Here is a 12,958-nt window from a genome sequence, read left to right on the forward strand (position 1 = left end):
ATTATTTTTCTTCAGTATGGAGGGAAACAATAGCTAAAGGCTGATGGATTCCTCTTTCTATTCATTCAACAACATTTAGGAAGTGTGGGGGAGGCATGGGGAACCAAAACCAAATGCAACGATTAGATAAAGCACAGTCTCTGCTGGCTGGGAGTTTAGTCTAGTCAGGAGTTAAGACTCAAATTGAGATAACAACACATTATTAAGTTCATTAGAAGATTGCAAAGTGCTATGTGAGATCTGTGGGACAAAGTCTTTACTAACAGGAGTTTTTTTTACCTTTACTAACAGGCAAGGTTCCTGGAGGAGGTTGCTTTTGAAATTTAAAGGACACTTATGAATCTAACAGGTGAATAGAATTAAGGAAGACCATTCAATGAATATAGAAAGTTAGCAAAGGCTCAGAGGACTAGCAAGCCACAGTGTATGGTTGGGGTATGGGGAAGAGAGAAAAATGGAGCGAATTTATAAGAGCAATATAGCATGAAGGTAGGAAGGCACCAAAACGTGGAGGGCACTAAATACCAAGCAAAGAAAGACTGAACTTTACTCAGGAGCCAGTGAAGATTTTTGAATTTTCATGACCGGATGTATGAATAAGGAAGATTATATGGCAACATGCCTGTTTCAAGCACGTCCTGAACTAGATGACTTCCAAAGTTTCCTCCAATTCTAAAATCTGATGAAAGCAATATAATTCTGGAGCCACAGAAGTGCCCAGATATGCCACACAAAAGTTCCATTATCAACAAAGCATCTACCCTCTCAGTTCCTCTTTGGTTTTTTGGTTTGTTTTTGTTTTTTGCAGATAACTCTTTCAAAACTTAAAGCATACATATCAGGTCACAACCTGTTTTGTTGACTGATCTAAAGTGTATTTTCAGTCTCAACTCCCATGAGTTGAGAAAATACTACAAGCCCTTTAATTTTCTTCAAAGGATCTTTTGACCATTTAAAAGGGGCCATTTGTTGAATGATTATACTGCAAAAATTTCTATGGAGCATTTTAATATCGATTAAGCAAAATCTAACTCACCCACCGAAAACCATGCCACAGATACAATTCCATTGGCATTATACTTCTAGAACACTTGTGTTGTGGTACCTCAAAGAAGTACTCTTGCTAGTCAACAGAATTTTTGCTTGCAATTCATGGAGGGTGAACTCCATTTCACTCATAATCTTTTATACTGCATGATGCTAAAGTTCACAGAACTGCTTAAGATGAGAACTTCACCCATTGATAAGAGAATACCAAGTCAGCCTAACATTCTTACTTAATATATATTTTCCAGTGAATTTTCACAATTCTCTTAGAATTAGTTATTTGGTATGTGATACTTCTTTCTCACCTATGGATTGAGGCAACATTGGGTCCTTTAGCCCTATAAGAATGGAAGATCCATTTAAGTTCCATTATAATGCATCTTTCGTGGTGTAGAGGTAAAACTGCATTTTTGAGAGTTATGCCAGCAGAGCTCCCGTTCTGGAAAATTTTACCAGATTGGAAGGACTTTGAACTTACAATGATACTTCAATTTCTAGACAGAAAGACTTGTTGGTGTTCCCTCCCCAAATCGTTACATTGATTTTGTACATATTCTATATTTACTCATCTGTGAACATGTTTATACATATTTGTATACACACATACATGCACACACTTCCTAGTAGAATGTAAGTTCCTTGAGGGAAGACACTGTCACTTTTTTCCCTGTAGCCTCACCACCCAGCTTACTGCACCTGGCACCTAGCTATTACACTTAATAAATGCTTGTTGATTAACTTTCTTTCCATATATATGGCAGGCAGTGTAATTCCACAGGAAAGACAAGAGGATGAACACTCAGGTGCCATGAATTTTAATTTCATCCCTATCAGGCTATTTATTTTCCCCAGCTCTGTTTTCCCAAAAGAAAACAAAAGGTGATAGTCTTAACTGGGAGAGAAAGCAGCAAAGCCAAGGGCACAATAAAATCCATCAGACATGACTCCCAATTCCCAATCCCTCCCTGTACCCTTTACCATCTTCGGAACACAGTTATTGTTCTACTTTCTTTGAAAGAAATCACAGAACCAAGAACTTTAAGGGATCTCAAGCATCCTGTCTAATTCCTACTTCCAGACAGGTAAATTATCAGTTCTATTTTATAAACCAAGGCCCAAGCAATGACTTCCTCAAGACCATACAGCCGCTGGAACTAAGTGCAATGGATGGAAGTTGGATTAGATGTCCACTGAGGTTTCTTCTAATTCTAAATGCTGTCTGAAAATAATGATACCTGGTTTCCATGATGCTGATCCTGATGTGCCATAAAATACCAAAATGCTTTTTCAGTCCTCAAGGGAGTTCATTATTAAACATTTGTCACAAAAGAAATAAATATACATAGAAATGTCCACAAAGAAGAGCTAGAAAGAACCTTAGAGATCACTTAGTTGAACCTGCTCATTTTACAAGTAAGGAAACTGAGGCCCAGAAAGGGAAAGCAACTTGCTTCAGGTTACACAGGTGACATATCTGTAGCAGAGGTGGTACTCAAACTGATAACTTCTAACTTCAAATCTAGTGTTCTTTTTATAAAGCCAATTATTTTCATTTTCATCTTTATCAGTAGGGAAAGAAGAAGAGTCATGCCCAAACTTGTAGTTCAACACTGCTACTAATGCATACAATGTGGCCTAATGAGAAGAAACACCTTTCCAAGACCACATAACATCCCATCAAGAACCTCGTATGCCATACTAATTACTTACTTGCCCTAAAGCAAGAGACTATCACAGCATAATGATACCATCCGTGCTTGACAAACTTCTAAGGCAAGGTTAATTCAAAAAGCAGTGTTTAATCGCTCCTCTAAAAATCCTCAGACTTTACAGTGGCATCATCCAAGAGTTTTTAAATAGCCAGTTTCATTTTCTGTTTTCCAATTCTGTTTTCTAAAATAATAATATGAGTTTTCCAAACCTATTACATTGACAGAAAAGCTGAAAGAACTAAGATAAGGAAGTACTAAAAAGAGCAGGCAGTGGGAATAATAAAAACAAAAGCATATTAACTTGAATTTATAAGCTTCCTTTAAGTTTGTGTGGGTTTCTTTAGATTTTTTTCTTAAAAACAAACAAAAAAGACCCCTACTACCACTTTTGTGGCTTATTACCAGCTCACTGTCCTCAACAATACCAATAACTGACATATCAACTCTGTCCAGACATATCATCACCCAGGGTATTCAAAAATGGCAAATAGCAACAGCTAAGCAATATTCCATTAACAATGACAACTTGCATTTCTATTGCTCTTTAAAGGTTACAAAGCAATTTCCTACTAATATCCTTTTTCAGGTATCTAGTGAAAGTACTGTTATTTCCACTTTACAGAGGACAACACATGGGCTTAGAGGAGTTAAGTGACCTGCTAGTATGTACCACAACGAACCTGCCAGGAGTTCAGGAAAAAAAAAAGATCATGGAGAGGATGGGTAATATCCCTCCACTAAAAGAACCTGCAGCCCCCCTTTGCTTCATCAGATAATTTTTATGGCCTGCTAAAGCCATAGAAATTCATCCCTCTGTTGATGCAGTCTTCCCAAACTTATCTAACCTCGTTCTGAAACCACAGACATATAATCAGCCTACAGAGTCATGCTGGAAGCCTCTCCCACCTGGCAGCTTTCAAGAATCTAAGGTGACACACATACCATAAATTTTAGTAGTATTATCTAAAAATAACTTAAGGGAGTTTTTTGGTATTCTTTAAAAGAAAGAAAAAGAAATTTAGTCTATTAATCTCTACATACTCTCATAAAGTGGAAGAGTTATTTCTACTTGAAAGATGGAGAAGCAGGGGCAGAGAAAGAAATCAAATGAGACCCTGGCCTCAACTCTCGCAATGAATCAGCAGCTGGGCAGCCCTGTTTTTTCCCCTTCTCATTCTTAACTAATAATACATTATGTTCCCTCTCTTGTGCCCTTTTGAGTAGAGACTTGTAAACCACCACCATCATTCCAAGAATGAAGAGCTATTTATTCCCTTGGTTCAAGCATCCTGACAGGATAAATGAAAGAGACACTGTTGCTTGCAGCTACAGATGAAAGATGGTCACAGAACACATTAATGAGTGCCTGGCCTGGTCGTTTTTTGACCTTTCTAGGCAAAGTCTGGCAGGAGCAAACAGGAAAAAAGAACTGTGGGGAAGATGCACAAACCAATGTACACTTCACTTGTGGAACACGAGACAGCCTAGATCACAATAAGTAATGTAATATTTTACCCTTCTCCAATGGCTACAGAGCAATAAGAATGGTAAACAGCAAACAAAAGGGCAGTCTTCAGAGAAAACCTATTTTGCCTCAAGACAAGCTAAATCCAGGACATTCGTGTAAATTTTATTACTAATTATATCTCACAGTAAGGGAGGAATAACAAATGTGCAGCATAAAGGCCTCCAAATATGATGGATGGATATTCAATGGAGGATTTGTGAGAGAATATGGACAAGAAATATACAGGAAAAGGTAGTGTGAATAGGTTGCAAAATAAACCTGTAGAAAGAGTACTTCAGTGAGATCCCATTTCTACTGAAGTTTCAAAAGATATCTTAGGATCTCAGGTTCACAGATTGAGAGTTGGAAGAAATATGAAGGACCACTTCATCTAATTTTTACACATTTCATCTATCATTCTACAGATGAGGAAATTGAGATCAAGAGAGGTTTAGTGACTTGACAAAGGTCCCAAAGATAATATATGGTAGAATTTGAACCCAGATCTTCTAATACCAGAGCCACTGCTTTTTCCATTGTGCCAATTGCTAGATAAAGCAAAGAGTTTTGCAAACTTTAAAGTACTATAAAACTTAGTTTTATATATATTTTTTCATATTTTATTTTATTTTTGGAGTCTCTCTCTCTCTCTCTCTCTCTCTTTCTATCTGGCTGGAAGTCATCAGGCATTTACAGGCCTGTTCCCAAAGCTGCATGGTACAAAAGCTTTAACTTGTTCTGCTTTCAACCTGGGCCAATTCAACCCTCCTCAGGCAGCCTGGTGTTCCTCCCGCTAACCTTCAAATCCCTACCTTGGGGCTCAGCACAACAGTGCCAGGAAGTACAGATGCCCAATCGGTTTTGGCTCTACTACAGCTCATACTTCCAAAGCTCAAGTGATCCCACAAGCCTCAGCCCTCCCAGCAGGAGGGGTTGCAGGTGTGTCCCACCATGCCCAGTCTATTTCTTTTTTCACATTTTACATGTTTCAAGTAAAAAAGGAGTGAGGAGGGCATTACTTCTTTAGTCCCTATATTTGAGACTACAAAAGATCTTTATATTTTCATAGCTTTAATTACAGGTGATCCTACACTCCAAAGATTCTAACATATTTATTAAAGAAAGGCAGCATGACAGTGGATTAACTGTGCATTCAGGAAGACCTGGGTTCTACTTCTGGCCTTAATACATACCAGCTGTGTGAGTACAAGCAAGTCCCATAACCTCTCAGTGCCCCAAGCAATTTTCTCAGATTATATGTTACAGATGAGTGGCTGATCTGTATCAGTGGAAGAAGTTTTTTATGATAAAGTGTTTCCTACACTGATGAAATCACAAGTGTGGACCAAAAAATATTTTTTTTTAATCTGATATTAAAAATGAAATGAGTACCTACAAATCCTTCCCAAGAGAGGAATCTCCATCATTTAGAAACTACCGAAATAAAAGCCAAGGATGTTACAGAGCTTTCAACAGATACCACACACATCATCCTAAAGCTCTCTATTCTCCAGAGTTTGAGTTGATGAATGATAGCAACAATAATAGCTAGCATTTCTATATTGCTTTAAATTTTACAAAGTATTTTACAAATGTTATTTTATCATCACATCAATCCCGGGAAGTGAATGCTATTATTAATTCTCATTTTACAGATAAGGAAACTGAGGCAGACAGAGGTTAAATGACTTGCCCAAGGTCACAAAGCTATTACATGTCTGCGGCCAGATTTGAAATGAAATGTTTCAGACTCCAGGTCCAGTGCCCTATCCATTGCATCACCTAAACCCAGTATTACAAACAGAATGAAAATGAAAATTTTACTATTTTAAGATATTCTAGTATCTTATATATTAATTATTCTGTTATTAATAACAGAATAATTATTATATAAGATACTAGAATAATTCAGTGTCTTCATAAAATGTAATTTTTATGTACCAAGTAAAAATCACTCAACATATTTGTAACACATGAAGTTGATACTTTTACTGAGCTCACTTTCCAATTAAAAGAATTCAAAAATTGTCACAATTTAACTGATGGAATGTCACGTGCACAAACTCTTACCAGGTTCTTGAAAAGTGCAGTCAGTTCCTTTGTAAACACCGAAAACTTCAGGAATGCACTTCCTAAATCTGGATCATCTCTGCACACACAATTGCCACCAAATTTCTCCAGGGCTTGTGTATATTGTTCTTCGTTTTCCACGTGTGCTTCAAAAACAAGGAGATATCACACCGTTACTTCTGGCAGTAACAGTACAAACATTTTTGAGCAAAAATCCATTTGGAGGTGTGTGGGTAGAGATTCTGTTTGTTTTTGAAAAACAAAGCCATGAATACATTACAAGGAATGAACAAACCCTCCATGAAAACAGGCTGCCCCTCTGAACAGAAAGAACTCTTAACCCCTAGTTAAGTGCCAGAAACCCACCGGGAAGCCAACAGACACAGACAGATAAGAACAACACAAACAGGAAAAGGCCAAGACATCAGGTTCATTACAGCAACCTATGGTGTTCCAGGATGTGACTACAATCCATACTCAGAATACTTGCATAAATTTTATGAGCACATATTTCTGGAAGAGCCTCCTTTGGTCAAATGATGGCAAAAGTCTCAGGAATCAAGTTAACTGACCAGTAGCTGTTTCAATAATTACACTGGAAGGAAGGGTAGGGGAAAAGGTTAGGGCCTTCCACATTCCAAGCAATGACAAAGCTCTTCCTAGAAATTCAACAATAAAAACTCTGTTCTCCTCTCTGCCCAGATCCTGCCTATTTCAAGCTCAAGGACACACCACAGTAACTTCTCCCTTCTATGGAAGAGCAGGCACTGATGCTCTCGGAATCTAACAACAGGAATCCTTATACCAGAGCTCAACACATCTCAAGAGCCAAGGCTGTCACGGGCCTGACAATTTCATCATGGCCCACTCCCACCCCAAACTACAGAGCCATATGGTTAGTCAATAAACTTTTGTTAAGCACCCACCATGTGTTAAGCACTATGTTAAAATCTGGGGATACAAATGATTGTGTTTGTTCTTCATTTTCGAAGAGGACCATGGCATCAGGGAAATGCTGACATGAATTACAGTTGACTTTGATTTGAGTGAGGGAGGGCTGTGCAAGGTCACCAGCCTCACTTTCTCCTCCAGAGCCACCTGGGTCCAGTGGCCTGATATTCATCAGGACAACTGGAGATGTGATACAACGGAAAGCCAAAACAGTTCCTGTCCTCAAGGAGCTTATAGTTTAATGAGGAAGATAATACGCAAATAGTTATGTACAAACAAGATATATACAAAATAAACTGGAGATAATCTCAAAGGGAAGGTGCTAGCATTAAGGAGGATTTGGGACAGGTTTCTTGCAAAATGTGCGACTTTAGCTGAGACTTGAGGTCAGGGGGTAGGGATGAGGAGAGCCAGTGTTTCAAACGTGGGGGACAGCCAATGAAAATTACTCAGAGCTGGGAGATAAAACATCTTGCTCAAGGACAGCAAGGTGACCAGTGTCTGGATCACAGATTACATGGAGTGTGGTAAGGTGTAAGAAGACTAGAAAGGGAGGAGTGTAACAAATTCTTCCTCCTTATGTTATACCATGGTGACAACCTGAAAAAAAATATCTAACACTAGACATTGACACAGTCCAGGCAGCAGTAGGAAGTTTCAAGGTACCCTTTAGTTGCTAAAAGCCCTTATAAGAGCATAGATTTAAAGATGGAAAGGGCTTTAGAACCAATTCTAGTTTAACTCTCTCATTTTACAGATGAGGAAACTGAGGCCCAGAGAAATTAAGTGACATGCCCAAGGTCACAAAGGTGTTAACTAGCAGACCCAAGATTTGAATCTCTAACTTCAAATTCAGTGTACTTCTAATGTGCTACTCTGTCCCCTCTTTCCCAGACCTGGTTTTGATAACACTCCCTGAAGATAAAGAGGGAGATGGGTAAGAAGTAGAAGGAGAGATTGTTGACCACCAAGACTTCCTTCCACTAGTTCAATGTATGATGGCTCAACTGCACAATTTCCATTTTCAGCCTTTCTATTTCAATTCTCCCCAACCCTTCAGCAGACCCTCAGAGATCCTACCCCAAAGAGCATTTGTGGGGCAAAGACTTTGTAAACCATTAAGCAACTTGTAAATGTGAATTATTATTGTTTCTGCCACAAGTTGCCCCTGTTAATCGGTGACACTGTGAAGACTACAACCCAGGTCTCCTCATTTCTAGTGCAAGATTCTTTCTCTACTATTACAAAACTTCAGAGACATTATCCCAGAGAAGCTTTTGACTGTTAGACTATTAACACCATGTCTTCCCTTCACTGAATAGGTCTAGAAAGCAACCTCTATTAGGAGGGCTTGCATTCTTCCCCAGGGAAAAGAAAAGTCATAACCCATTCTAAATCTAGCTTCCTGGACCTTACAATGGAGATCAGGGTGGGGGTGGGGGTGGTGGGGGCAATGAAGTGTGCATCTGTGTTTGGAGAGCACTTACTGCCACAATGCCAGACTCTCATGACCCATCATGAGTGCATAAAGTACAAAAAGCTATGGAAAATTCTCTGACCTTGACCTTCAGTGATACTTTGAAGCCTAAGGAGATTCCCAAATGTATCTAGTTAGCACAGAGTAAATTAATCTTGGTACTTATGTCCTCTACTTTTAGGCTTTTGGCATTCCAACAACAAATAGGTTAAATTAAATATCTATTAATAAACTAAATCCCATCAATTAAATCTGAAGAGGGAATGAAAAGAGAAGAAAAAGGAACTGGGAAGCAGCCTGACATAATAAAAAAAATGTTGGATTTAGAGTCGGAAGACTTACGCTATTACCTAAGTGACATGTCCAGGATCAAACAATCAACGTGTCAGAGGCTAGATTTGAATCTAAACTCAGGTGTCCCTGACTCTAGGTCCACAGCTCTATCTACTTGGACACCTAACTGCCTTGAAGGTCCCTCCTTTCCTTACTGCTCTGAACCCTTTGGACCTATGATTCTAAAGACATGGGTTCCAGTCTTTGCCACTAACCTGGATAAATAAGAATCTCTCTCAGAATTTGCTGCTTTATCTGTAAAATGGGAATGAGTATATCTGCTTTACATGTACCACAAGACCAAATGAGAACAGCAAGGATTTAAGGTAAGAGAATAGCCCAACTGCAAATATAGCAAAAACCTATCACTGAAATAATGTGGTTCTTGGTCTTCATGGTAGTGAGCTATATAACATAGGGAGCAACACTAAGCCAAGTTACAGTTAAGTATGCAGGATAGTGCAATGAAAATGAGAAATCAGACTTACACTCATCAACACATGCAATCAAACTTATGAAGTTGTCTGTAACATTTAATTGTTGTTCTATCCAATTGGAGGGTCCACATATGTTTATCAGCTGTTTACAAACATGGACATAATGTTTATTACATCACAACATACAAGTGTTTATCTTATTGTAAAATAACTTACAGAAAAACAATTTACTCAAAACATTTCAATCACAAAAGAGAGACTTATAACAAAATGGAGTCAGTTATGCTAAGTTAACATACTCAAACATCTGTTAAGAAAAGTCTTTGATAGATGAGGGAAGACTCCATATCTGGAGTTCTTCTACTTGTTGCAGAATCTCTCATGGCAAATTTTCTGCAATCCAAGTCAACCATGTACGTATGAGCAGACAATGCAACAATTTTTAATTTCCTGCCGTTCTTGTCTTGTTGTTCATGATACTTTTTTCTTCTTGCAGAGTTGACTCCAAGATTCTAATTGCTTCTACCCACCTCTTTAGGGATGCTTAAGAAGGCTTTTTTTTTACTATATTATGATTAAGTTCTGTTGTGACTCAATCAGATGAAAAAGTCGTATCTGTGGACTTACAATGGGTATATCTAAGAAAGGATGAATGTGTGTGTGTACATGTACTCTCTGCTTTCAAGTCAGGAATAGTGAGTAGCGTTCCCTACCACCACGCCAGCAATGTCGTGTGCACCCTTCTGGTAGTTTGAAAAGTTTGTATTCAATTGCAAGATGTTGTCTATGAGGGACCACAGATGGGTAAAGTTTAGTTCTCAATTGGTGTGATTTTTAAGTGGGTGGTGTTTCTAGACCATAGGAACTTCCTTATCAGCTAGCATAAGGTCCTCAAACGACTTCATCCAATGCCTGATTAATGAAGACTAGTTTCTCATTTGAGGCTAGAGAAAATCTGGTACCATTAGTCTATATCCCCGCAGTGAATGCTCTTTGTGCCTCAGAGTCTATGCCTTTGACAGCAGTCTCTATCACCACCAAATGCTGGCCACCCAAGTCACACCAAAGGTAAGATTTTTAGTCAGGACCAGTCGGGGTTTGTCATATAAGGCACATTAAAGAGATTTCTGTTGTCTTAGCCTTTATCATCTCATTTCACTCAGCAATCAGCTGTCAGTGTAGAATCCTGCACTCCTGTAGAAGAGCATCCTTGACAGTATCCTTTTGGATTTCGCTGACGTGAGTGAGATACTCAAAGTTATAGTTCAAGGTCAAGAAAGCTATCGATGATATCAACTTCAGCTATAGTTTTAAATTAAAGCTCTATCAGACAATACTAGGGCATTCAGGATATTCAAAATCATATTAACAACATCACTGCCCTTGAGTCTAGCCTTAGATATTTCAGCTCTATGTGAAAGAGCATGGTCACATATGATAGCTCCTGTCATTATCCAGGGTCCTATGCCTTATAGCTTTCTTTTTTTTGCTAGGTAGTGCAATGCTGGGCCTGGAGTAAGGAAGACGAGTTCAGATGAGGCCACAGACATTTACTAGCTGTGTAAGTCACTTAGTAAGTGACCTGAAAGTCACTTAATCCCTATTTGCCTCAGTTTTCTCATCTGTAAAATGAGGATAAGAATAGCACCTACCTCCCAGGGTTGTTGTGAGGATCAAATAAGATAATAATTTAAAAAGTGCTTAGCACAGTGCCTGACATGTAGCAAGTACTGTATAAATGTTGGCTATTATTATTATTGCTATTATTTATTGGTTCTGTGGTAAGAGCAAGATCAATTCTCCCTCTGTACCTTGGTAGGTACTAGGTCACATCAAAGTCAAGAGTCCTCACTGATATTTTCGTACTCTAGAATATGGGTTTGTTTTTTATTAAATAAGTGCTCAGTGTGTCAAGCACCCATCATGAGGGTTTAGATATTACTGGCGATGTTCTAGAAAATACTAACATCCATTCTGTATATGGTATGATGGTATAATTTTGTTTATCTACTGTAGTACTGTTTTGTCTAGTTTGAGGTCTTTTTCATCTTAAAAACCTCATGGAAACCCTTTTCCAGGGAAAACCATAAAAAGAGCACCGTGAATCCTCTTTATTTAAAAACACATTAGTTTTAAAAACCATTTTAAAGCCCCATGGAGCATGATAACAAATTCCTTAAGGTGTTTTGTCCACTTGACCTCTCTTGATGATGCTTGAGCCACTGGTGGCCATACAAGGTATAGATAAAGTGTCCATGGATTGACCAAGAGATTAGGAAGAGGAGTCCAAATTGCCATTGGAAGGGGTATGCAAAGGGTAGATAAGAAGTAAATTCTGAATCTTGGCACATCTTAAAAGGAAGTTGTTGGTGATGGTAGTGATTTGTAAGATAGTTATCCTGAAATGAGTGCTGTAGGAGGTGGAAGATTATAATCACCAAATGCCAGTACATCTTTAAGCATTCCCATGATGAAATTTTTCTCAAGGAATGGTAACCCAGTAGTTATGAGTCAGTAAAGCAGGAGCCATGCAACTAGGTAAATCTGGTATGTGATGAATTCATTACAAATTTTCTGGTATTTGATATCTAGTAATTACAAAATTTCTGGTATTACAAATTTCTAGTATTTGAGTAAATCTGCCAGTTGAGTGGAGAATTTTCCGTTTTCTAAGTTCCTTAAATAGCTAAAAAGAAGACATCAAATTTCTACATTTTCATATACAAAGTGTGTGTAGTTCATCTACATAGTGCTATTCTGGACAAAATTCAAAGAAAAGTCCACTAACCACATTCTGAGGAATAAAGTTCCCCTGGTGATGTTGCCCTTATCACCATGGCCATCTACAGTACATGCTTTTCTTCTAGCAATTTCTGACCATTTGTTATAGTACTGACCCAAGAGATGGAGGCATTCTTAGTACGTTTACTTTGGCAAAATACAATAATGATCCATCATTTGAAGGTGGGGATGAACGTGCCTAAAAACTTGGGACTTGAAGAATGCATGAACTATTACTGTTTCATGCTTCCCCTTAGTGAGATAGGGCAGCATGATGCTTCTTTCTTAGATGGCTTCTAAAGGCAGAGCCTTCCAAGAGTACAAAAAAAGACAAGGATGAATGTGTATAGCACCTGATGATGGTACTACGTGTCCTGAATTTTAAAAAGTGGTGGGATGAGGTGTCCCCAATGCAAGTTCACATAACCAGGCCAATTTACTTGGCTTCCATTCTTGTGTCACTTGGTGAAAGTATGTGGAGACCTCCAGAAAGTCATAAATGAAAAGTGTCAACTGGCGACAGATGTTACTACTTCATCTGTTGGGGAGTAGAAAAGAGTAAATAGGCTGCCTCAAGTTATTAGGTTCAAAGATTATGGAAAATCTAACCCTATGATACAGGATCTTGGAGCTACAGGATCTT

The 12,958-nt window shown here is 38.4% G+C and overlaps 1 protein-coding gene across 6 annotated transcripts in view; it reads right to left on the bottom strand.

Annotated features, from left to right (window-relative positions):
* Positions 1-12,958, bottom strand: part of ASAP2 (ArfGAP with SH3 domain, ankyrin repeat and PH domain 2) — a 256,386-nt gene that overhangs the window by 134,404 nt on the left and 109,024 nt on the right. For all 6 annotated transcript variants that reach the window (XM_036752234.1, XM_036752235.1, XM_036752232.1 and 3 more), the window contains exon 3: positions 6,337-6,482. In XM_036752234.1, coding sequence (XP_036608129.1) covers positions 6,337-6,482 — 146 coding nt within the window. The remainder of the gene's footprint in view (positions 1-6,336; positions 6,483-12,958) is intronic.

Source organism: Trichosurus vulpecula, chromosome 3 (assembly GCF_011100635.1).
Source record: "Trichosurus vulpecula isolate mTriVul1 chromosome 3, mTriVul1.pri, whole genome shotgun sequence".
Classification (NCBI taxonomy): domain Eukaryota; kingdom Metazoa; phylum Chordata; class Mammalia; order Diprotodontia; family Phalangeridae; genus Trichosurus; species Trichosurus vulpecula.